We start from the raw sequence: 26521 nt of genomic DNA, 5'->3' as shown, positions 1-26521 counted from the left end.
GCTTAAGAATCCCAAGCTGTATCATGGCAGTAAGAAATTATCTATCCACCCAAAACACCCTAGCAGAAAAAAAAAGAGGACAAAGTAAGAGTTAAAAACTCAAGAAAGCACATGGTGTTTGAATATTGATATATTTTTAATATACCATTTCTGGAAAACCAGATGCATGCTAAATTTTTTTCCTCTTTTTCATTTTGGTGCATATATTTGGCTGCATTTTGGAAAATAGGCCCTGTTTTCCTGGTAACCATGGTGAATTAAGTAGTTTTTCTGATATATTATCAACTAGTTCTTGCAGTTCTTGTTTTGGGGAAATGGCAGAGTTGGATTCAAAGGTTGACAAGTCTGCTCTCAGATCCACGTGACTTCTATCTCTGTGTTCTTTTCTTTGTAGCAATGGATATATGTTAGGCTCCCTCCATGGCACAGCATTGTATTCAGATTTAATGGACACAGAGTATAAACTCTATTCCTTGAGGAGCTGACACTCTGTCGCAGGTTGTGTTAGTCTGTCCCTTGCGCACTCTGTAGCTCTGTATGTAGTAGGTGCAGCCAGTTCCTGGAAGGCTGTTGATAGGTAGCCTTAGAGCTAGAGAAAAAACTTCTGAAAAAGGTTGATCTTTGAAACAGAAACCAGTAAGAACGAAGACGCAAACAACAAACAATAATAGAAATAGCTTACCTTTGCCTAAGTCTTTTAGTTAGGCCCCATATTTCAAGCATATTATCTCTTCATCTTTACAGTAACTGATTGAGGTGGATATTATTGTTATCTTCTTTTGCAGATGAGAAAAGAGACTCAGAGAGGTTAAATAACTTGACCATGATCACACAGCTAAGTGACAGAGCCAGGATTCAAATGCAGAGCTTCTGCCCCTGGGTCCCTGTGTTTAATCTTGATGTGATGTTATTGTTTTTCCAAAGATTAGTCACATGGACAAGTAACTTATTGATATACTTGTCTTACTCTCTCTTAACTAGATCACAGAGTCTCTAAGTGGAAGACTGTACCTCATTTTCTTATGGGTCTCCACACGTAATTATCCATAGCGCAAGGAGCTGCACATTGTCAGTACTCAGTACTCCAGAATGAGTGAATGCATAAAAACAATTATGGCTTATAAATGTTGTGTTAATAAGACCATGATGTTCAGATTCAAAATTCAACAAACCAACTACACACCAAGCAGTGTGAGGGGTGCAAAGAGCATGAAGTTTTGGAGGACCGGAGATGATGTCCATGAAGGGCCTGACACAGGGAGGTGCCCGATACATGGTACTTCTATTAATATATTAACATGATCTGATTTAATTTTCCTTACACACAACCCTCTTAGGTGGTGTATGAGTCTGCTCAGACTGCCATAGCACAACACCACAGACTGGGTGACTTAAACAACCGAAGCTTGTTTTCTCACACTTCTAGAGGCTCAAAGTCCTAGATCAAGGTGCTCTCTTCTCACTGTGTCCTCACATGGCCTTTCCTCTGTGTGCACGAGGACAGAGAGCTCTAGTGTCTCTTTTCTTATAAGAACAGGCCCTATCAGATTAGGGTCCACTCTTAAGATTTCATTTGATCTTAATTACCTCCTTAAAGGCCCTTTCTCCAAATCCCTCCACAGGGGGTTGAGGCTTCAACATATGAATTGGGGGGAGGGGGACAGAATTCAGTCCATAACAAGTAGTTATCCCCTTTCCATTTTACAGATGTGGAAATAGACATTTAAAAGGAGTGGTTCCTGTTTTTCTGTGAAGCCTGGCTGTGCTGTCAGAAATGTCCACCACCCATATTTCTGTAGGTTTCTTTCCTCTTAGCAACTTAAAGGGTTCAACCATCTAACCCTCTCTAGGGATATATTTTTCCTAAGACAGAGTTAGTATTATCTTTTCTCTGGATGTTGCTGGTGAAATCCTGACAGTTGATTTTTTTCCCTGAGTTTCTCACCTTCATGCCTTCACCTCTCTTCTGTTATTTTATAATTAGCTGAGACCATGGGGGTTATAATGTAATTGATTAGTTCACTTTCTTCTACGTTACAGAACAGGAACCATGGCATAGCCAGGCTTACCAACTTTGGAATAAAGCTGGGGAATGGAAGGTTGTTCAGCCTACAGCAAACTCCAGGTGGGACTATCTTATTGCGCTATCACCAGAAAGCACGTGGGACTTCCCTGGTGGTCCAGTGGTTAGGACTTCTCGCTTCCACTGCAGAGGGCATGGGTTTGATCCCTGGTCGGGGAACTAAGATCCCATAAGCCCCACGGCAAGGCCAAAAAACAAACAAAACAAAACAAAAAACCCCAGAAAGCATGTTATTCTTTATCTGAGGGCTTTAATATCATTATAACTCAATATTCTCTACCTCACGGTTTCTGCCTACTTGTGCCTTCTGCCGCTTCATGTCTTCTATTCTCTCTGTCTTACCAGCTTTGGTCAAATTGTTATTTCTATCTTGAGTTCAAATCTCATTTAGGGAGAGTCTGGTTGGTTCAGCCAGTCAGCATCCCTTTGGGTCACTGGCCAGCATTTGGTCTAGTCGTATGTGTTGCTTCAGTACAATGGAAAGAATTCTTTTATCTATCACAGCATGAGGAAAATATTTTTTGAGAATATACAATTTCTTTTCTTCTGGTCCTGTGTTTACTTCTCTTCTATAACGCAGTCTAGTGTCATGGTTAACATTCAAGTTCTGGAGTAAGAGTGTCTGGGTTTAGACACTACTTCCACCACTTACCAGCTCTATGAACTTGGGCAAATTTACTTCAGTTCCCTGTGCCTCAGTTTCCTCAAAATGAGATTGTTAATACAGTCCCATCTCACAGAGTTGAGAGGATTCAACGAGTTAAGGCATGTAAGCAAGCACAGTGCATGCATATAGTAAGCACCCAGTAAGTATTAGTTATTTCTAATTGGTTGTCTGTGTGTAGTTGCCCACTAGGAAGGAGAATGTCAGTTCTTTTGCCAAGAATATCTCTAATCATAAATTTACAAAGCATTTTAGATACCTGTTCTGTGGCTGATTAAGTAGCATAATTAACCAAGGCTGTTACTTCCTGATGACATTCATTCAACAATTCCACAAGTGTTACATATACAGTAGTGGAGGATATGAGATTTGTGCCTGTAGTCTACTTGGGGAAATGGTCATGTTAATAAATAATGATAAATCAACTTGAGAGTCGGGGCACCACAGAGGAAGTGTTCAGCTTGCCCTGGACAGGTCGGGGAGATTACATCCTGGAGTAGATATTTGAATGGACCTTCAAAAAGAAAGGGGTGTGGGAAGGCATTTCTGGCAGAGGTAAGAGAAGAGATGAGAGAAAATCTGGTGACTTCAAGGACCATGTAGGTTGTGCAATATATCTTTATCTTTAATCTTTTATCCTAAAGGCAATAGGGAGTCCTTAGAGAGTTTTATTTTGTTTTAAAATCTACCTTTTTTTAAAAAATAAAAGTAATATGAAAAAGAATCAACATATTACGGAGATACATGGAAAGTGAAGATTTCCAATAATTTCCTCCCTCATCCCCTGAGATAATTACTACTACAAAGAGTTTGAAGTATATTTCTCTACATCTCTTTCTAGGCACATAATAACAAATATATGGTAATTATTATTATTATTTTTTTAAACTTTTGGGTTTATTTATTTATTTATTTATTTATTTATGGCTGTGTTGGGTCTTCGTTTCTGTGCGAGGGCTTTCTCTAGTTGTGGCAAGTGGGGGCCACTCTTCATCGCGGTGCGCGGGCCTCTCATTATCGCGGCATCTCTTGTTGCGGAGCACAGGCTCCAGACGCGCAGGCTCAGTAATTGTGGCTCACGGACCTAGTTGCTCCACGGCATGTGGGATCTTCCCAGACCAGGGCTTGAACCCGTGTCCCCTGCATTGGCAGGCAGATTCTCAACCACTGCACCACCAGGGAAGCCCTATATGGTAATTATTATTATAATAGGAGAAGACTCTCTTGCGTGTGCATTTGATATATTTAAAAATAGGGACTTCCCTGGTGGTCCAGTGGTTAAGACTTCACCTTCCAATGCAGGGGGTGCGGTTTGATCCCTGGTCCGGGAGCTAAGATCCCACATGACTTGGGGCCAAAAAACCAAAACATAAAACAGAAGCAATATTGTAACAAATTCAATAAAGACTTTACACATCAAAAAAAATCTTAAAAAAAAAAAATTTAGTAGTGAAGTTTTGTAGCACTTCCAGCCATTATAAGGTTGCCTGAATCCCCAACCCTATGTGTAGGAATCACTGTTAAGGTGAATCTATATAATTTAGACTTTGCGGAGACAGAGGAGTGAGACTACTAACTTAGTTGCACAAGTTCAAAACTGGGCAGTCATCTTTGACCACCTTTTTCAAATTTGTCCTCCACATTCATTTGGCCAACAAGTCCTGTTGATTTAACCTCCTTAATGATTCAAATTTATTTCCTCTTTTCCAATTTGACTACCATTGGCTTGTTCAAAAGTTCCTTGACACCTCCAGGCATTGTAAGGTGTCCTCCATTTGCCTTCCCATTGTATTTTGTGTATAACTTAATCGTGGGACTTAGCACAGTCACAATATATTGGAATCATTTGTTTATGCACGTCTTTTCCACCCAAACATGAAATTCTTAAAGGTAGTGCCTTAAAAAAAAAAATCTTGTATCTCTAATGCCTAGCATGTAGCTCCATGAATGTTAGATAAAGGCAAATAAACTTGGCATTGTTCAGCTCCACTGACAGAAATGCATCCTTACTATGTATCAGGCATTTGGATAAAAAGTTGAGAAAGAGTTTCCTTATCTGTAAAATGAGGCCTATAATATATATAGTTTACTCCTTACAAGAATTAGTAAAATAAGCTTTAATGCAATGCAAGCTTAAATTCTTTTAAAGATTAAAACTAACTTTTGTACTGAAACACTTAACACAGGCAAAGTAGACTAGTTGTTATTATCATGATGATGAGCTAAGCACAGAAAGCTAGGGGAAATTTTTATGTGCCATTGGGCACCTTAAGAATTTAAAAGACGGAGCACTTCTGGTTTGGAACTACCCGATTTAGACAAATTTTTGCTCAAATAAACTTAAAAAAAAAAGAATTTAAAAGAAAATATGATGTATCTTGAGGGTGAGCCAGGAAAGGCATCAAGGTCAAAGCCTTAGAAATCTCTTACAGCCTTAGAAATCAAGAAGTCCTCAACCTGGGGTCAAAACCAGCAGCAGTAGGTCCAGCAGGAGTAAGCCTTTACATCGCCTCACTGATTCTATTGTGCAGCCAGGGGTGAGAACCACTGCAATTCTAAACCAACGAGGGCAAGATGGGTGTTGATTGCAATGAGATTCGCCAACTTCTCTGAAAAAGTCCAGATTTTCATGGGAACTTTCCCAAACTTTAAAATGTTGGCGAGTAATTTAAAATGTAACAAAAAATAAATAAAACAACCAAACACCCTGCGAGTCAAAGAAAACATGGATAGGGGCTCTGTTGGTTGTGAGTTTGTAACCTTCCTTGCAGTTCAACCTTCAGCTTGAAGAAGCAAACTGATACAGAGATAAGTTAAATAACTTGGCCAAGATTAAACGGCAAGTCAGAATAACTGAGTTGGGACTAAAACCCGGTCCTTTTGAATTTAGTTAATGTTCCTTCTATGTTAGGTAAAGAACACTTGGAGATACACTTTAGAAAATGGGTAAGGCTGTGGGCAGAGAGAGCGCGTTCCGGGCAGAAGGAATCCCAAGACCAGTGCCCCGAGGCATCCCGCAATCAGCGAAACTGGGCGATTCCTAAATAGACGAAAGCGAACTTCGGCCTTTGAACGAAGAGATTCAACCACGCATGCGCCTTCCACAGGCGGGGCCGCGGAGAGGCAGGTGGAAGGGTGACGAATTACGACCTCCGCTGGCGACGCTCACGTCTCCTGCCGTAAAGGCTGTGTCTCTGGCGCGTGCGCGTCTCCTTCCTTTTTCGGATTTCCGACGCGGTTGCTGCAGTTGTCTGAAGTGTGTTGCCCGGGCTGTCGCCATGGTGAAGCTGAGCAAAGAGGCCAAGCAGAGGCTGCAGCAGCTTTTCAAGGGAGGCCAGTTTGCCATCCGTTGGGGCTTTATTCCTCTCGTGATATACCTGGGTCAGTAGGAGAAGAACCTGGGAGGAGTCGGGAGGGAACGGGGTGCGGAGGCTGAGACTCCATTTTTGGTCTGGGGCGGGAGAGAGAAACGCGACCACGCCGCGCATGTCCTTTGAGGCTGTCCGGTCCAGTGGGGTCGGTCTCAGCTGAGTTCGAGTTCTTGTTCTGCCCTTTACTTTTTTTTTTTTCGGGGGGGCGGTCTCTAAGAAGTCACGTAATGCCTCCCGTCCTGTTTTTATATCTGTAAACTAGAGGTGACCTACTTTTCTGAGAGAGTTAGGACGACCTGACGTATGTGAAAACAACTAATTCACTCTTTGGCACTAGGTAGGTTTTCAGGGCGTTTATCCTCACCTTTCTAGGTGGGCCTAAGTGGAAAGAGGCCGGTGAACCTCGTGGGTATGCCATTGCTTTGAGGCATGATTAAGACAATAGTTGTTGGTTGCCTCTGCGTTCTCACCGGGAGTAACGGGTTTACTGGTGAGGAAACCGAGGCATAGAAAAGTTCTGTTCCTTGCTGAAGGCCACACAGCTGTCACGTGGGGGAGTTATGAACTCAAGCATTGGGGCATCAAGGCCCATACTCTTCACCACTATGCTGTAGTGCAAAGATTTGTAAGTGCTCAGGCAAATATTTTCACCTAGGGCTGCACATTGGGACTTTATCCTGTTTCTAGCCTTGGATAGTTTTAAAATTTTAATCTGCCGTATTCAGGCAGTATTTTGGAGAGAAAAGAGTCTCAGCTCTGTCAGTTTGACATTTTCTAAAACTCAGGTTCATATTTCAGAATCCTATGATTTTAACTACGTGCTGCTGCTTGTTTTTTTGCCTTTTTAAATTTTTTGGTGTAAGATAAAGTACCTTCACTCAGTCTTGACAGAGTGTTTGTGCTGGACGTTCTCTAGGTAGCTTTGGCTCCCATTTCCCCATGAGTTGCAAGCCAACTGATAACTTGGAAATACTTAAGTATGCAGGACTTAAACAGGTATTTTTCCGCCCTTATTTTTTAAATATTTTTTCTAATATTCTCCAATTGGAGAATTTTAATAAATCTTTTTTAAAAAAGATTTATTATTTATTTATTTTATTAATTTTATTTATTTTTGGCTGCGTTGGGTCTTAGTTGCGGCTTGAGGGATCTTTTGTTGCGGTGCGCGGGCTTCTCTCTAGTTGTGGCGTACAGGTTTTCTCTTCTCTAGTTGTGGTGCGCAGGCTCCCAGGGCACATGGGCTGTGTAGTTGTGGCACGTGGGTTCCAGAGCGTGTGGGCTCTGTAGTTTGAGGCCAGCGAGCTCAGTAGTTGTGGCACGCGGGCTTAGTTGCCCTGCGGCATGTGGGATCTTAGTTCCCTGACCAGGAATTGAACCCGCGTCACCTGCATTGTAGGGTGGATTCTTTAACAGCGGACTGCCGGGGGAGTCCCTCCTCCCTGATTTTTGAACGCATTTTTTAAAAAAATTAATTAATTAATTAATTAATTTTTGCCTGTGTTGGGTCTTCGATTCTGTGCGAGGGCTTTATCTAGTTGCGGCAAGCGGGGGCCACTCTTCATCGCGGTGCGCGGGCCTCTCACTATTGCGGCCTCTCTCTTGTTGCGGAGCACAGGCAGCAGACGCGCAGGCTCAGTAATTGTGGCTCACGGGCCTAGTTGCTCCGTGGCATGTGGGATCTTCCCAGACCAGGGCTCGAACCCGTGTCCCCTGCATCAGCAGGCAGATTCTCAACCACTGCGCCACCAGGGAAGCCCTTTGAACGTATTTTTAAAAGAAGCATTACTTTGCCAGATATTAGTGACTTTGTATAGGTATCAAAGGTTAGGGCAAGTAATTGGGACACCCTGCCCTTACAGGCTGTTATTCCCCTCTTTCTTCCAGACTCATCCTCACCTCAGCTTTCACTTAATGGTAGAATGGCCCAGTTTGGCTAGTCAAACACTGGGAGGAACTCTCCTTTTAGCTAAGGAAGGTATGGGGGCTTTGATTCTTCCCCGTCTTTGTACCATCTGCTTTTTCCATTGTTGTGTATATCGGGTTCTGTTTTAGTCTGCTCTTGCTTTCTTTGTCCCTGTGGTTTCTTTGCTGCTCTGTAAGTCTTCGTGTACCTCTCCCTCCTCCCCTTTTTGAAATTCTTTTTCTACTGCCAGAAAGCTGTAGCTGGTTGTTATAATCTGTGTGTCAGGGGTTTTGGTCGGAAGAGTAGATAATGCTTTCCTTTTCCACCTCATTTTCTTTTTTGTGCACACCGGCTATATTCTCTTTACTAGCACTACGATTATGGTGATTTTTGGTACCCTAGTGTCCAACTCAGGTGGAGATTGATGTTAAGGCTATCTTTTTGGTGCTTCTTCCTTGTTAATCATTGTCTTTTTCCTTATACTGTATCTAAGCTTAATTTCATGTCTAACCTAGTTGCCATGCTTTACTTCTCCACCTTAGCTCTCTAAAAGCCGCAACTGCAGATTGAATTTCTTGTGTAATTTAGGTTCAAACATACCTTTTAGGGCTTCAGGGAGTATAGTGGGAATATAGTGCTATAAAATCGGACAGATAGTGTCATGATGATAAAGAGTGTGTTTGGACAGTTACAACAAAAGGATTTTAATGAGTTACCTGTTGGAAGACAATTCTCCATAGTATCTTGAATTTCTACAAATCTGGTGAGCAGAGGCGGTGACCACCCTTTGTTCCATATTTTTAAGGATGTTTGTAGGGTGAACAGCTTTGAGAAATAGTTCCAGGGCAAAGGGGAGACATGCTCACTGCCCATTATGAAAGATTCTGGTTACCCAATCTCAGGGTTCGTCTCCTAAATGGTAATACTCTGACTATAGCTGTTGCTGGGAGTAATAAACTGTCCTTGTTTCTTTTCTCTTCTTTTTTTCTTAATAACTAAACTTTCTCCCTTAACATTTTTTTTTTTTAATTTTATTTATTTACTTACTTTTGGCTGTGTTGAGTCTTCGTTGCTGCGTGCGGGCTTTCTCTAGTTGCGGCACGCGGGGGCTACTCTTTGTTGCGGTGCACGGGCTTCTCATTGTGGTGGCTTCTCTTGTTGCGGAGCACGGGCTCTAGGCACGCGGGCTTCAGTAGTTGTGGCACGCGGGCTTAGTTGCTCCGCCGCATGTGGGATCTTCCCGGACCAGGGATCGAAACCGTGTCCCCTGCATTGGCAGGCAGATCCTTAACCATTGCGCCACCAGGGAAATACTGTCCTTGTTTCTGACTTGGAATCTTGTATCTTCTACCAGCATCTGTGAAACTGGCGGGCCAGTTTGTTGTCTTGAAAATGGGGTAAAATTTCATACTCCACAGTTCTTGATGCCAAGTCTAATTTTAATCAGTTATTTCAGCAAATTAGTATATATGTTGTCTAGTTAATTGATATATTTTAAAACGTAAAAGTTTTATTTAATCATATTTGTAATGAGTGTTGATTTAATTAAAAATAACTTGAAATTTTTTTCCTTCTTTCTATCACCAATCTTTGGCTGCTTTATAAAAAGAGTGGTTCATAGGGGATAAAATAAGATATCTTCAATTGTTTCTTTAAAAAAGTTTAGTTTAAAAAAAAATCTCTGCTCTTTTTAGTTCATCCAGTATGATTTGGTTGTTGTGATATCTTTTTTGTGCGTAATGACTAATAATGAAAGAGTGTGTGCTAAGGGCTGCTGTGCTAATTGTGTGTAATATAGGAATAAGGTAGTTTGTCTTCCCTACTGATAAGTTCTGCACATAATCACATACTTTAGTGAAGATTCAAGACTCTTCTGTTGTGCAGGTAAATCTAGGTAATTCTGGTAGATCTGGATATTATTCTAGCTACCCTAGATTTATTTAGACTTTCTTTTATTTGTTTATTTATTTATGGCTGTGTTGGGTCTTTGTTTCTGTGCGAGGGCTTTCTCTAGTTGCGGCAAGCGGGGGCCACTCTTCATCGCGGTGCGCGGGCCTCTCACTATCGCGGCCTCTCTTGTTGCGGAGCACAGGCTCCAGACGCGCAGGCTCAGTAATTGTGGCTCACGGGCCCAGTTGCTTCGCGGCATGTGGGATCCTCCCAGACCAGGGCTCGAACCCGTGTCCCCTGCATTGGCAGGCAGACTCCCAACCACTGCGCCACCAGGGAAGCCCCCCTAGATTGATTTAAAAAGAAAAAGTCTTGATTGTAATTTTTTTGTCTGCTAGGGTTTTAATTAGTTTTTATTCTCTTTCTGTTTCTTCCCTCCCCATCTCCCTCAGGATTTAAGAGGGGTGCAGATCCTGGAATGCCTGAACCAACTGTTTTGAGGTACCGTTCTTACAAATAAGCATTGCAAGGCAAACATTCATACATTAGTACTAAGTCATGGCAAGCAAAAGAGAAATAGTGGTACGTATTGTAACGGAGCTTTATCAGTCAAGTGTAGTTTTGGGCTGTTGGAAAACTGCAGCGGTTTGCAGACCAGTCTAACTTACGTTATCAGATAACTACTTTCTCTCCCCTTCCTAATTTTTATTGGGTTGGCCAAAAAGTTCATTTGGGTAAGAATGGATAAAGAATGGATAAAGCCAGACGAACTTTTTGGCCAGCCCAGTATATACTGTGTTGGTGTTATAACCATAATGAAGCATATTTTAAAGGGAAAAGAACTAATTTATCCTACCACTTTAAAAGCTGAACTGTTTTTAATACCTGTATTCCTGTCTTATCCTTATTCAGATAAATACGGCCTTTTATGTCATTCTAACAAGAGTACAGAGAATTTTGTTTTTTTTCACCCAATGTTAGAGTTGATAGCCCATATATTTTCTAGTTGTTGATCACTTAGGTTGTTCAGTTTTTTAGTATTTCAGATAACAATATAACGAACATTTTTATGTGCATAGGTTTTGATTTATTTTCTTGTCAAAGTGTATGAACATTTGTGACTCTGAAAATGCATTGTCAAATTCCTTTCTCTGAAACAACCTTGCAGTTGTTGGATAAGCACTTGTGAAAACTTCCACACACCCAACGCACACAGATACACAGAGTATATGTATTCATATACTCAGACATGTGTGTGTGTATGTATATACGTGTAAAAGCCGTATGTAGGCGTGTGTGTGTGTATATGTGTATGTGTGAAGGCAGAATCTGGAACAGGCAGGACTGCTCTGTAGAAAGGACTGGCACTGTGATGACTAGGACCCCTGCACAGGTGCCGTGGGATTTCAGCTTTACCCTCTGTCTTAAGGTATTTCTTGATTGTCCTAACAGACTTTTCACTGGCTGTTCTAGGTCTTCAGCTTCTTCAGACTTCTAATCTAAGCCACTCTTTTCTAGAATGAGCAGAAATAATAATAGTCATGTTACTAACAGTCATTTACAGTGTGTCAGCCACTGTTTTAAGTGCTTTATGTACAGGATCTCTAATTGTCACTTCAGTCCTTCAGAGCCGATCACACAGTTGGTAGGTGGTAGAGTATGTCTGTCTCCAAGGCTTACGCACTTTCCACTGGGTCATGTGGCCTCCCTAGGTAATATGACCTGTTACTTAGCACAGTGCCATCTGATATGAATTTCCTCCATCTTCTCTGACTTGCCAGTCTCTCCTTTCTCAAAGCAAGGGTTTTTCCTTCTTAAGGGTTATTGCCATATGTGCCCTCTTTGTGTCCATTTGTGCTGTTCCTCTCTTTTCCCTGATAAAATTCTTCAGTAAATGTTCTTCACTCACTGCTTCCTTTCTTCACTTTTCTCTTTCTTTAACCTTTTATGGTGCAGCTTCTTAAAACTGCTTTCAAAGGTGCCCACCAAGCTCCCTTCTTTTAGCCTTTACTCTTTGAACTATCAGTTTTCTTTTTTGTGAAATGGGATTTTAGGTAATGTATCTGCTACTGAGTAGCCGATTGACCTCAGACCAGTTATTTCCTTAGGGAAACAGTACCTTAGGGAACATTGTCAGAGATGGGACTACCTGGGCAAGCTGTGTGAACATTTTCCAAGCCCTGAAAGTTACCATCAAATACTTCTTCCCAAGAGGCCATTAACCTTTCTAAGATAAGTTTTCTCTTTTATAAGTTGGGCATACGATCTACTTTGTAAGATTGCGATGAGGATTGAATAAGAATATTGTGTGTAAAGTATGACAGTGCTTGACAAGTAATGTTTGAGCAGTAAACTATTAATAATAATTTTTAATCTTTCCTATGTCATCTCATTTACCCCACTTCTTTCTCCTGTGAGAGCTGTGCTCTAGCTACATGACACTGCATGCTAATCCCAGAATAAACTGTATTTTTTCGTGCGTTTGTATGCTTATTCTCCCTCAGCCTGGAATGCTTCTTCCTTTCAGTTTTCACTTGTCTAGAAAAGCCCAATCTCAAATGTCACCTCTTCCCTAAATCTTTCCCCCCTTCTCCTAACTGAAATTGCTCCATTTTTTGTGTTCCTGTAGTATTCTTTTGTGTCTGTCATTCTTTGCTTTGTATTATGCTTGTTGCTTATTTGCATTCTATGTTGTCCTGCAAGTACCTAAAGTAGCTGCCAACTACTTTGGCAACACTTTTTAAATGTTGAATTAACTTAATTAAATGATCCTAACCTCTTGGTGGACTTGGAACAGGAACTGATACAGCATTTCCTCCTGTACAGGTTTTAGACTAGACCTGCATCCTGAGAAATAGTGTTTTTTGAGCCCCAGGTGATCCAGGATCCAGAGGTGGTGCTAGATGTACCCTTTTGTTGTACTGGCTTCAGTTATCCCACCAAGAGTTGACCCTTCAAAGTTGCAGACTGGATGAAGCAGCCACCCCCCTGCTTTTTATTTCTTCACCTTATTGTCATCTCAGTGCTCCTGTCATTTCTGGTGCTGATGGTCATTCTTTTCTGTCATTAGGGACATTTTCTGATTTCTTTCCAGGGATATTTGTGATTTAGGAAGGAATTGAGCAGTGCTCATAAGAGTTATCCTGTTACAGAATTTCATATACTGTGCTGCTTGCACTGGGGAGACTTGACTAAGAGGTCTTCCTGGGTTACCTGGTCTGTACCCTGAAAGGAATAGACTTGTATCTGCTAGGCTTTTCAGTAATGTAAATGTTTTATTAATATAAAACTTATTTAGCAATATAAAGTTTATTGTTTATATATAAATTTATTTATATAATACTTATGGAGATAATGTGGTTCATGATTTATGGTCTGTTTCCCTTGTTAAGTTGTTAGATTCCTTGGGATTAGGTCCCCATTTGCCTTAGTGTCCTCCTCTTTCACTCAGGATGGTGCATTGTACGTGGTTGGCTGATATGCATGCCTTATTTAAAATGCAGAATTTAGTGAATAAGGGGCAATATCTTAGTAAAACATTATTTAGGCAAAATATATGAATACTAAGTAACTGAGAGAATGATTGTTCCCATTATCTTTATAAAGCCAAGGAAAATTTTCTTTTCTCTTTATCTTAGATGCTCATTACCAATGAGGAAGAGACTTCCATAAATGAATAATTTGTTTTCATATCTTAACTGTATGCAAAAATACTTGGGGTTTAATGTGAGATTTTAATACACTTTTGAAAATTGGGAATAGATGCATGTTGGTTTGTTTTATATGCAGAGGGAAAATAATTTCTAAAAATTAACAGAATGCTCAGATTGTCATTTTGTAATGCAATTTTATTTAAGTTGACATACTACTAGAAACTACATTTTTAATCAACAGGACTTAGAAGTAAAACACCTCTTGTCTCTTTCCTGGATCTAATAATGATACAACTTTATTTTCTGGGTTCATCAATCCTTCATATCAATATTTTGATTGACCTCAATTTATGTTTTCCTTTTTGTTTATAATAGGTAACTACAATAAAAAGTAGTAAAACTATATTTCTTTAAATAGGTCTCTATGTTTTTTTTTGCTCAATGAGATTGATCCTTCTGCTAACTGAATTTGATAGATGAGTAAACACAAACATAAATGTATACAATCTTCTAATTCTTAAGCTATGTTTAAGAAGTTTTTACTTTGGGGTTTAATTTATTTTTCCTCTTCACAAACATTTTAGCTTACTTTGGGGATAAAGGACTATTTGGTCATCTGGTTTTGGAAGCAATCAATGCAGAGGAACAACATGGAAGGTGTGCGCTGTGGCTGGGATAAGAGATGGGACATCGTTCAGACGTTCACCAGTTGGATGGCACAGGGCTCTTACTTCTCAGATGCGTCTGTGGCAGAGTGGAACCTCTACTGACTTATTTATGATAGACTGTATTAAAATAAATGTTTTTTAACAATGTTATGTCTTGAGTCCTTCTTGCATTGAACATGATAGGACTGTTAGGTAAAAATTTAGCCTTTTGGTACTTTTTCAAAACAGGGAATCTATGTATGTGCCTAGATGCTACTTTAAAAAAATAAGAAAATTTCCAAGTTAATTCCTGTCCATTCACTTAACAAACGGATTCCAGTTTCCCTTTGCAGTGAATTAATAACTTCTTCTGAGATGTTCTGAAGTAGTAAAAGTAGAGACAGCTCTCTGTGACAAACTGAGTCCTTACTTCCTGTACTGCATTGGAGTAACATTCTGATTAAAAGAAATAGGGTTCTTTGGCTGTGTTGGTAGGGAATGGGAATGGCATTGGCGAGTTGTGTGTCTGATTTGTGAGTTAAACATGAGTCTAAGATTTCCCTCAGTACTGTTAGGAAGCTAGAGGTGGCTGGGCAAGAGCCCATAGTGAGCTACACAGAATAGTAACACTTGCTATTTTTTGATAGAAGAAAAGGCATTTAATGGAACTAGTTTTCAGTTCTGCATCCTGGTTTCCTGGGACCTTTATCTGTATTTGAAGCCCCCCTCCCTTTTTAAACTTAGCTTTTTTTGTAATTCTAACAAAATAGATCTATTTACTTAGTTTTGGGAATTGTAATTAATTATAGGAAAGTAGGCCTGAAACAAGATATGACATGGTTTGGGAGGTGCCCATTGGATTGAATGTTTCTAACATCCAGTGTTAGAGAATGATCATGAATGTAATCTCCGGTAACTGGAGGTATCATTACCAGAAATTTCTTATTTCTAATGTAAAACCCTCCTAACTATTTAAGACTATTTCCTCAAGTTTTGTTACCTTTGCCTAGGAGACAAGGAGACAAGACTATTGTGGAGGCTTATTGCATAAGGGGGTTTTAAAGTGGAATTCCGGAGAGCTAACTGCAGGGAAACCGTTTTTGGTATGCAGTTAATGAAATTGCTTTAACATTTCCGTGAATCGGGGCACGTATGATTTTGCTAAAAGCGCTGAGCAGCTTTTAAATCCCCATAGAATTGCTTAAGATTGTGGCCTTTTTCCCCCACGCCCTCATCCTTTCTACTAAACGTGTTGTCAGTGAATTTTTGTTTAGTTAGTATTTTGGTGCACATTTTTCTTTTTCACTTAGGGTTTCCAGAAATTGAAATAAAGCTATGGCAAGTGTCCACTTTGATAAAATACTAACATGGATAGGAAATGTAACTTTTTTTTCTTTCAGGAGCTAACTTGTAGCTGTTTATAAAACCCCAGAAGATTTTAAAGAAAGAAATCCAGAATTAAGTGGAAGGGGACCAGTTCCTTGTTCTCACATCTGAGGAAGCTAAGAAACAGAGTTTAAGCATTTGTTCAAGGCATAGGATAAGAGCTGAGACTAGTACCATTTTAATGTCTGTATCTCTGAAGGTTTGTGAAATGTTTATAACTAAGCTCCTACATTTTACTGAATTTTAGATTTCAGGGCAGTGCAATCCAGTTTAGCAAGCATTGGTCTCTGTTCTGTGCTAGGCACTAGAGAGTCCTTACAAATAAGATTATTTCTGACCTTGATTTTACTTAGGCAAACACTGAGCTGATAGGACCTGATTTGAATCCTGGCCCTGCCACTTAGTTCCAACTACCCTTGGTAGAGAAGTCACTTACTCTGTAGACTTGAGTTTCTTCCACAAAATAGGAATAATATTTGCCCCAATGTGTTATTCAGTAAACCAGTGGCTGTCATAGCTGATCCCAGACTAGCATCATCTAGAAGCTTGTTAGCAATGCACGTGTTGAGGTTTTCCTGAATGAGAAACTGGGGATGAGCCCCAGTGGTCTGTGTGTGTGATTTAATTACTTCAACCATTGTTTTGAATTAAACTTCTTGTTTTGAGATAGTTGTAGAGTTGAATGCAGTGTAAGAACCCATATAGAAAGATCCCTGTAAACTTTACCTAGTCTCCTCCAATGGTAACATCTTGTAAGTCTGTATACAATATCAGGATATTGACATTGTTACAGTCAGAACTTTTCCATCACCTCAAGGATCCCTCAGGTTTCCCTTGTAATAGCCAACCTTCCTCCCTCACACCCCATCCCTGTCCCTAACCCCTGGCAACTAGTAATCTGTTCATCTATGATTTTGTCATTTCAAGAAAGTTATATAGGGCTTCCCTCGTGGCGCAGCAGTTGAGAGTCTGCCTGCCAAGGTAGGGGACGCGGGTTCGATCCCTGGTCCGGGAGGATCCTGCGTGCCACGGAGCAGCTGGGCCCGTGTGCCACAGCTGCTGAGCCTGTGCTCTGGAGCCCAGGAGCCACAACTGCTGAAGTCCGCGTGCCTGGGGCCCATGCTCCGCAACGGGAGAGGCCACCGCAATGAGAGGCCTGCGCACCGCAACGAGGAGTGGACCCCGCTCACCGCAACTAGAGAGGGCTGGTGCGCAGCAGGGAAGACCCAACACAGCCAAAAATAAATAAACTAATTTTAAAGTTATATAAATGGAATCATACAGGAAGTAACCTTTTGGGATTGGCTTTTTAAACTCACCATAATTCTCTGTAGATCGATTTGAGGTTGTGTGTTTATTTATCCAGGTTATTCCTTTTTATTGCCGAGTAGTCCATGGTATGGATGTACATAGAGGACGTTTGAGTTGTTCCCAGTTTTTAGCTGTTATGAATAAAGCTGCTGTGAACATTTGTGAACTTCTTTTTGTGTGATCAATCTGTTTTAGAAAGTCCTGTAGGTGACGGATACAACTCAGATTTGAGAATACTGTCCTAGACTTGCAGTAGCCCTCTTGCTTTCCCATATGCATTAAAGTCTTTTCCACATCCTTTTAAAAGTAAGATCTCCTCACACCCTGATCAAAACTTTCCAGTGGTTTCCTATTTCACTGAGGGTAAATGCCCAAATCCTTTCTATGACCTACAAAACTGTAATCTGGTTTTATGTGCCTTTGATCTCTTCCTCGCCTAGGATTCTTCATCCATGTTCACTTGCACTCTTGCTGTTTTGATCTCTTGTCCTTTAGAAAGGCCAGGCATGTTCTCACTTTGGAGTCTGAGTTAGCTGTTTTCTCTCCTGGAACTCTTTTTCCCAGATATCCATATGCATGGGTTTATTCTATTCTCTGCCCAAATGCCATCTTGATAGAGATGGCTTCTCTGATCCTTATGTAAAACAGCAAACCCTACACCAGTCTTATCTCTCCATTCTTTTTTAATTTTATTTTTTAAAAATTGATGTATAGTTGATTTACAATATTGTGTTAGTTTCAGGTGTACAGCAAAGTGATTCAGTATACATATATATATTTTTTGAATTCTTTTCCATTATAGGTTATAACAAGATATTGAATATAGTTTCTCTGTGCTATACAGTAGGTCCTTGTTTATCTATTTTATATATGGTAGTGTGTATCTGTTAATCCCAAACTCCTAATTTATCCCTCATCCCACCACCTTTCCCCTTTGGCAACCGTAAGTTTGTTTTTGAAGTCTGTGAGTCTTTTTCTGTTTTGTAAATAAGTTCATTTGTATCATTTTAGACTCCACATGTAAGTGATATCATATGATAGTTGTCTTTCTCTGTCTGACTTAGTTCACTTAGTATGATAATCTCTAGGTCTATCCATGTTGCTGCAAATGGCAAAATTTCATTTTTTATGGCTGAGTAATATTCCATTGTATATATATACCGCATCTGCTTTATCCATTCATCTGTCAATGGACATTTAGGTTGCTTCCATGTCTCGGCTAGTGTAAATAGTGCTGCTGTGAACATTTGGGGTGCATGTATCTTTTTGAATTAGAGTTTTCGTCTTTTCCAGATATATGCTCAGGAGTGAGAGTGCTGGATCATATGGTAGCTCTATTTTTATTTTTTAAGGAACCTCCATACTGTTCTCCATAGTAGCTGCACCAATTTACATTCCCATCAACAGCGTAGGAGGCTTCCCTTTTCGTCACACCCTCTCCAGCATTTATTACTTATAGACTTTTTGATGATGGCCATTCTGACTGGTGTGAGGTGATACCTCATTGTAGTTTTGATTTGCATTTCCCTGATGATTAGTGATGTTGAGCATCTTTTCATGTGCCTGTTGGCCATCTGTATGTCTTCTTCAGCTCATTCTCTCCCTTAACCTTGTCTTACTTTTCTTCAAAAAACTTTTACCCACCTGGTTTTCTGTATGTATATAAATAATTTTATCTCACCTTTAGAATACAAGCTCCATAAACACAGGACTGTATTTTTAGAGGCTAGCACAGGTACTGACATAGTAGATGTTCAATAAGAATGAATGGGTGAGTTAATACGATTATATGTGTTAAGTATAAAATGCTTTGAGAACTGTAAACTTTTATAACATGAGTCATTGTAAAGGGCCAGTATTTTTCTCTGTGTTAGTCATAACTGGTAATGAATCCTGGCCAAAAGATGACATCAAAAGATGTTGGGAGGAGATGATGTGGGAAAGGGAATGTTTACTCTGACTTGGCACTTTTTTCATTTAGTTACCACAACGATGCTGTGAAGTAGGACATTATCTCCATTTTGCAGATCAAACAGAAGGTTGGGTCATTTTCCCCAGATCACAGAGAAAACTTGGAATTGAACCCATGTCTGCTAACTAAAAGCATATGATGTTATTACTGATACATGCCACATTTAAAAGTAATTTATACAACGAATGAAGTGGTATAATGGACATTTGCAACACTACAAAATATTAACATTTCAAGTTCCATAGAGAGGGCCCATCTACTTTATCCAGTATCCAGGGCTCTATACACAATAGCACATAGAGTAGTCAAATTCATATCATAAATTTAACTTGCTTGAAATTATTATGCCAACTATAATAAACTAAACATTTTTTAAATCTTTCCTTGAATAGCCTACGTTTCTATCGAGGTATATTTTATATACGGTAAAATGAACAGATCTTAAGTATACAGTTTGATGAGTGCTGCCAATTGTGTATACCTTGTAACCACCATGCCAAGATAGGGACCAGGATCTCCTCGAACCTGGGATCCTTAGTGCATCATACATGGTAGGTGTTCTACAAATGCTTTTGAATTAAATGTAAAAAACTTCTTTGACGTTGACAGAAACTGTATTGGGAAGTTTGAGTTGAGGTTCTCTTTCCTGTAAGAAGCAAAGATATTAAAAGTTAAATAATAATAACTGGAATGATGAAAAAAATGTACTGCAGCATTTTCTTTCCTCTTACATCAAGGACAGTCCAGAAGAGGAAGTAAGGAAAAGGGCATGGAGACAGAGAGGGAGAAATACATTTTTTTCTGAAGAAAACTGTGCCACTAACAGGAAGTGAGCTAAGAAATGTCAATAGCTCCCTGGTGTTCCCTAATGCCTACTGAGGATGAGGCCATGGGCAAGAAAGAGACTCCTAGAGAGCAAAATTAGAGGGCCCAGAAGGAGTTTCCATGAAAGCAGAAATGAAAGCCCCAGATACTGCCAGGAAAGGAAGTCTCTGTTTCTGCCCCATGTAATTCTGTATTGCTATAGACCAGTGACCACTGCAGGTTTTCCTCTCTCCCCTTTTCTGAATGGCAGTTTTAATGTGGTTATCTTGCTCCTATTTTACCTTTGTATATTGGGTAAATTGGGAACAGTTAACTTGTCTTTAAGTTCTTAGATTGCTGGACCCTGGAGAGCCATGCAGTCCAAATGGGAGGTGCACATTTCCCAGAATTCCCAAACTATGACCTGGATGCAATATCTAGATGAGACTTGAGAATTAGTGTGTATGAATATTTGGTCAGCAAAAAGTAGACATGTCAGAGAATGTTAGTTGCCTATCAAAAATCCATTTTCTGTTTCTCAAAGTGTGATATTTAGCTGCTTCTATTAAAATCAAGCTAAAAGGCTCCCAGACTCCTTGGCAGTTAGGTGTGGCTCTTTGACTGATAATTTGATATTTGAGATGTAAGCAGAAGTGTTGTGTGGTACTTCTGGGAAGTCTCCCTAAAAGGGAAGTATCGATATGTTTCTTGGATCTGAAATAACTGGATCACAGCTGTTCTGGACCATGAAGATAAAGGCCATGCCCTAGGAATGGTTGAGTTGTGTGCTGTTAGGAGTCTAGTAGGTCTCTGAAGACTAAGCCCCCATTTGCTCCCAGCTTCACTGGCTTGTGTGTTATCACATTTTCCGTCTTTCCAAACAGATAATGGTGTACTTGTTCTTTAAATATGGTGTATTGTTCTTTAAATTAGCATTTTTCTTATGAGTGAGGTAAAGCATCTTTTCATATTTTAAATAACCATTTGTGTTTCCTTTAGCCCATTTTTCTGTTGGAGTATTGATCTTTCCCACATTGATTTATAGGCACTTTATATTTTAGGGAAATTTTATCTGTGATATTAGTTGTAGATATTTTCCCCCAAGTTTTCATTTGTCTTTTGACTTTGCTTATGACCATCCTTGCCATGCAGAAGTTTTGAATTTTATTAATCAAATCATTGACTTTTAAAAATGCCTTTTGAGTTTTATTTCATACTTAACAAAGTCTTTCTGTCTTGAGATTGGAAAAAAATATTTTCCTAAGGTTTCCTTTGGTATATTTTTTTTATTCTTATTTATTTATTTGTTTGTTAGAAAACATTGGTATATGTTTTTTTATTATTTATTTGTTTGTTAGAAAACATAGTTTTTATTTTTTAATTTAAAAAAAATAATTATTTTTATACAATTTTAAAGGTTACACTGCATTTACAGTTATTATAAAATATTGGCTATATTCCCTGTGTTGTACAATACATCCTTGTAGCCTATCTTATACTCAATAATTTGTACTTCCCACTCCCCCATCCCTATGTTACCCATCCCCTCAACTGGCAACCCCTAGTTTGTTCTCTATATCTGTGAGTCTGCTGCTTTTTTGTTATATTGACTATTTTGTTGTATTTTTTAGATTCCACCTGTAAGTGATTTTGTATAGTATTTGTCTTTTTCTGTCTGACTTATTTGACTTAGAATAATGCCCTCCAAGTCTATTCATGTTGCTGCACATGGCAAAATTTCATTCTTTTTTATGGCCAAGTAGTATTCCATTGTGTGTGTGTGTGTGTGTGTGTGTGTGTGTATGTGTATGTTTATATGTATATATATCACAACTTCTTTATCTTTTGGCATATTTTCGTTTACAGTTTTATATTTTGTTCCATTTGTAATTTATAACTAATATAGTTTCTCATTTTACTTCACTACAACTTCTCTGAATTATTTTATTTACTACCCTGACTTCAGGTTCCAGGGAGGAGATAAGATCAAATAGATCTTCTCTAGAATAGGTAGGATCAACTAGAGAACGTGAAGTGAAATGAGAAGAGGTTTTAGTAATAAATTCCAAAAGGATCACATTAGTTTCTTAGAGTCATACCCTCTCTTGCCTTTGGACCTCAACAAATGTCAATTAATTCTCCCTCACTATTCCTGCTCCCTCTCTCAACCCTCCCCATTTTCCTGGCTTTCTTACGATAAGGGCAAGGACCTAGTTGATTTGTTTGCTACTATATCCCTAACACCTAGAATAGTACATGGCACATAGTGGGGTCTCAATATTTGGTAAGCAAAGAAGTAGAAATGGCATAGAATGTTAGTTGCCTACCAAAAGTAAATTTTTGTACAACCTCTGACTTTCTGCTCAGCTCAGTTCTCCGGTCTCCCAGTAACTGTTCTCTGCTGGGTTTCCTGGAGTCTCACTCACCCTGTGCTCATACAGCTCAGGACCAAAGATCTGGGCAGAGTTTCTGTAAAGATTCATCACTGGATGCATTTTTAATGAGAGGTATATGCAAGAAACAGGCACTGCTCTAATGTGAGGAGAACTGTATATGGGGGCTGTAGTTAGAGAGATGTGGTGGATAAGTCTGATAAAAGCAGATAATAGGGGATCTAGAATGTTAGAAGAAAGAGCTTAGATGTCTTCTGATAGACAATGGAGAGCTATTATTATTTAGTTGAAAACTAAACTTTATAGAAGAGTTACAAGTACATTTTAAGAACTAGAATAAAACAGTTTATGAAATGCTTTGTTCAACAAGTATATGATTATAAGTTCTGTAACAGTATGTATTTACTGTCTTGAAGAACTCCCTCCTCTGTGATATATTTAATACTGAATATCTTTTAACAGGATCATTCTCCACAGTTTAATTTTTTTCTTTTACTTTTTGGGTCTTCTAAGTAATAGATTGAAGGAAGGTAAGTAAAACACCTAAGATTATGCATTTACATTATTTCTGATATTGACGAGTTGTTTAAATGCCATGTGGATCAAGAGTTTATATGCAATTAGAGCAAATAGTAGAGGTATTGTTATTTTTGTTATCATCCTTCTCTTCTTCCTCATTACTGTTATTTAAAATAAAGTGTCTCTATTCTAAAGTACTACCATACTTAACTTGCATGTCTTAGAGTATCAAATTCCAATCTCAGTAATTTACTTCTCTGCATTATGTATTGTATTTCCAGGATTATCATGTTGAATGGTCATCTATAAGGGCTAAGAAATGAATTGCATTATGTTAATTAGCATATCCATTTGCTCAATATCCAGAGCTTGAGAGAATGAGACACAGGGTGAGCACCTTTTCAATGTAGGGTCTGTAAAGATGATACAAACAGATGGAGAGATATACCATGTTCTTGGATTGGAAGAATCAACATTGTGAAAATGACTATACTACCCAAAGCAATCTACAGATTCAGTACAATCCCTAGCAAACTACCAATGGCATTTTTCACAGAACCAGAACAAAAAATTTCACAATTTGTATGGAAACACAAAAGACCCTGAATAGCCAAAGCAATCTTGAGAAAGAAAAACAGAGCTGGAGGAATCAGGCTCCCAGACTTCAGAGTATACTACAAAGCTACAGTAATCAAGACAGTATGGTACTGGCACAAAAACAGAAATATAGATCAATGGTACAGGATAGAATGCCCAGAGATAAACCCACGCACATATGGGCACCTAATTTATGACAAAGGAGGCAAGAACATACAATGGAGAAAAGACAGCCTCTTCAATAAGTGGTGCTGGGAAAACTGGACAGCTACATGTAAAAGAATGAAATTAGAACACTCCTTAACACCATACACAAAAATAAACTCAAAATGGATTAAAGACCTAAATGTAAGGCCAGACACTATAAAACTGTTAGAGGAAAACATAGGCAGAACACTCTATGACATAAATCAGCAAGATCCTTTTTGACCCACCTCCTAGAGAAATGGAAATAAAAACAAATGGGACCTAATGAAACTTCAAAGCTTTTGCACAGCAAAGGAAACCATAAATAAGGCAAAAAGACAACCCTCAGAATGGGAGAAAATATTTGCAAATGAAGCAACTGACAAAGGATTAATCTCCAAAATTTACAAGCAGCTCATGCAGCCCAATATCAAAAAAACAAACAACCCAATCCAAAAATGGGCAGAAGACCTAAACAGACATTTCTCCAAAGAAGATATACAGGTTGCCAAGAAACACATGAAAGCATGCTCAACATCACTAATCATTAGAGAAATGCAAATCAAAACTATGATGAGGTATCACCTCACACTGGTCAGAATGGCCATCGTCAAAAAATCTACAAACAGTAAATGCTGGGGAGGGTGTGGAGAAAAGGGAACCCTCTTGCACTGTTGGTGGGAATGTAATTGATACAGCCACTATGGAGAACAGTATGGAGGTTCCTTAAAAAACTAAAAATAGAACTACCATACGACCCAGCAATCCCACTACTGGGCATGTACCCTGAGAAAACCATAACTCAAAAAGAGTCCTGTACCACAGTGTTCACTGCAGCTCTATTTACAATAGCCAGGCCATGGAAGCAACCTAAGTGTCCATCGACAGATGAATGGATAAAGAAGATGTGGCACATATATACAATGGAATATTACTCAGCCATAAAAAGAAACGAAATTGAGTTATTTCTAGTGAGATGGATGGACCTAGAGTCTGTCATACAGAGTCAAGTAAGTCAGAAAGAGAAAAACAAATACCATATGCTAACACATATATATGGAATCTAAAAAAAAAAAAAGGTTCTGAAGAACCTAGGGGCAGGACAGGAATAAAGATGGAGATGTGGAGAATGGACTTGAGGACTTGGGGAGAGAGATGTGTAAGCTGGGACAAAGTGAGAGAGTGGCATGGACATATATATACTACCAAATGTAAAATAGATAGCTAGTGGGAAGCAGCTGCATAGCACAGGGAGATCAGCTCGGTGCTTTGTGACCACCTAGAGAGGTGGGATAGGGAGGGTGGGAGGGAGACACAAGAGGGAGGAAATATGGGGATATATGTATATGTATACCTGATTCACTTTGTTATAAAGCAGAAACTAACACACCATTGTAAAGCAATTATACTCCAATAAAGATGTTAAAAAAAATCATTAAGATAAAAAAAAAAATGTAGGGTCTGAGACCAAATTTGGAAGAGTGGGCAGTCCAGTAGAGGTCCTGAACTTGTTGAAGAAGAGTGCAATGGTTTGGCTTCTGGACTCTGGATGTGGAGAGGGTGGGGGCTTTGAAAGGGGGAGATTTGAGTTGTCCAGGCATTCTTTCTGCTTAATTTTTGTGGCCAAGCCTAATTCTTAATTACAGACTGTCTTCAACACCCTAATAAACCCATCGTAAGTTGAAAATAAGTAAAAAATACATTTAATACACCTAACCTACCGAACATCATTGCTCAGCCTAGCCTACAGTTGGGCAAAATCATCTAACACAAAGCCTATTTTATAATAAAGTGTTGAATATTTCATTTAATTTGTTGAATATGGTATTGAAAGTGATAGACAGAATGGTTGTTTGGGTATAGAATGGTTTTAAGTGTATTAGCTGTTTATCTTCATGATGGAGTGGCTTACTGGGAGCTGCAGCTCCCTGCCGCTGTCCAGCATCACGAGAGATTATCGTACCACATTTCACTAGCCCAAGAAAAGATCAAAATTCAAAATTCTAAACATGGTTTCTACTGAATGCATCTTGCTTTCACACCATTGTAAAGTCAAAAAATTGTTATGTTGAAACATTGTTAAGTCAGAGACTGTAGATATTTCTCACCTGGTACGTATTCATTTAAATCTCACTCTTACCCTACTTTTCTCAAAAGTAACCTGTTTGGGAAAAGGAGAAGAAAAAGAAAAGTAAATAAGAGAGTATCTTTCCAAAAATGGATTTTAGGTGACTTATTTTTTCTATTATTATTTTTTCTCTTTCCTTGCTTGAGTGTGGATATATTTTCTTGGCCTGTCTTCAAATTCATTAATTGTGTTTTCTGTTGTGCTGTTAACCCATCTGATAAATTCTTAATTTCTGATATTGAATTTTGCAATTATTGTATATCTACTTGATTTCTTTAAAAAAATAACATCCTAATTCTCTGTTGATGAACTCCCTCTTGTTATCTTCACTGTCAATCAACTTGTTTTACTTAATGTATTAATTATAGTTATTTTGAAGTCATCTCTGCTAACTCCAATATGTGGATCATCTCAATATTCTAACTCTTGACTATTAGTCTCTTTACCTTGATTCTTCTCACCTGGTAAATTTTTGTTTCATGTGAGAAAATAAAGGAAACTTCATTTAAAACGGAATCAGGAAGCCCTGAAGGGGGAGCTCTCACCCATATATCACTCACCACAGCTTACAGACTGCAGTAGGAGGAAAGCTTTCCTTCTGACCCATCAACAACAAGCTGCCCACCGCCAGCAGCCAACGAAGACCCACCACAGTCCTCCCCAGTTACGTCCTAAAAACCTAATAAAAGCCCACCTTCCCCTTGTGTCCTCAGACTTGCCTGTGGCGTGCCGTAGTTTGCATGTCCTGAACAACAATTCCTCTGCTATTTCCAAATAAGCTCATTTTCCTTGTAAAATAACTGGCTGTCTTGTTTTTTTAAGGTCAACACAAGCTAGATATTGTGGATGATACTTTTAGAAGCTCGGATAGTATTATCTTCCTCTAAAAAGAGTTGAATTTTGTTCTAGCTGCCAGTTAATTTACTGGCAAATCACCTTAATTCTGATGAGGATTGGATTTCGACTGTTATGGTGGGTTTATTTCAGTTTTGACCTTTCTCCCAGGGTATAGTC

At 39.1% G+C, this 26521-nt stretch overlaps 1 protein-coding gene across 1 annotated transcript; it reads left to right on the top strand.

The window, feature by feature from the left end:
• The first annotated feature begins 5951 nt into the window (after nt 1–5951).
• On the top strand, nt 5952–14382 carry TOMM7 (translocase of outer mitochondrial membrane 7). Its single transcript, XM_036864430.1, has 3 exons — nt 5952–6128; nt 10364–10412; nt 14149–14382. The coding sequence occupies exons 1-3, from the start codon at nt 6026–6028 to the stop codon at nt 14162–14164; spliced, it is 168 nt and encodes a 55-aa protein (XP_036720325.1). The 5' UTR covers nt 5952–6025; the 3' UTR covers nt 14165–14382.
• The last annotated feature ends 12139 nt before the right edge of the window (nt 14383–26521 follow it).

Source organism: Balaenoptera musculus, chromosome 9 (genome assembly GCF_009873245.2).
Source record: "Balaenoptera musculus isolate JJ_BM4_2016_0621 chromosome 9, mBalMus1.pri.v3, whole genome shotgun sequence".
NCBI classification, from domain to species: domain Eukaryota; kingdom Metazoa; phylum Chordata; class Mammalia; order Artiodactyla; family Balaenopteridae; genus Balaenoptera; species Balaenoptera musculus.
The sequence above is the reverse complement of the archived record's forward strand: the minus strand, read 5'-3'. Positions and strand labels throughout refer to the sequence as shown.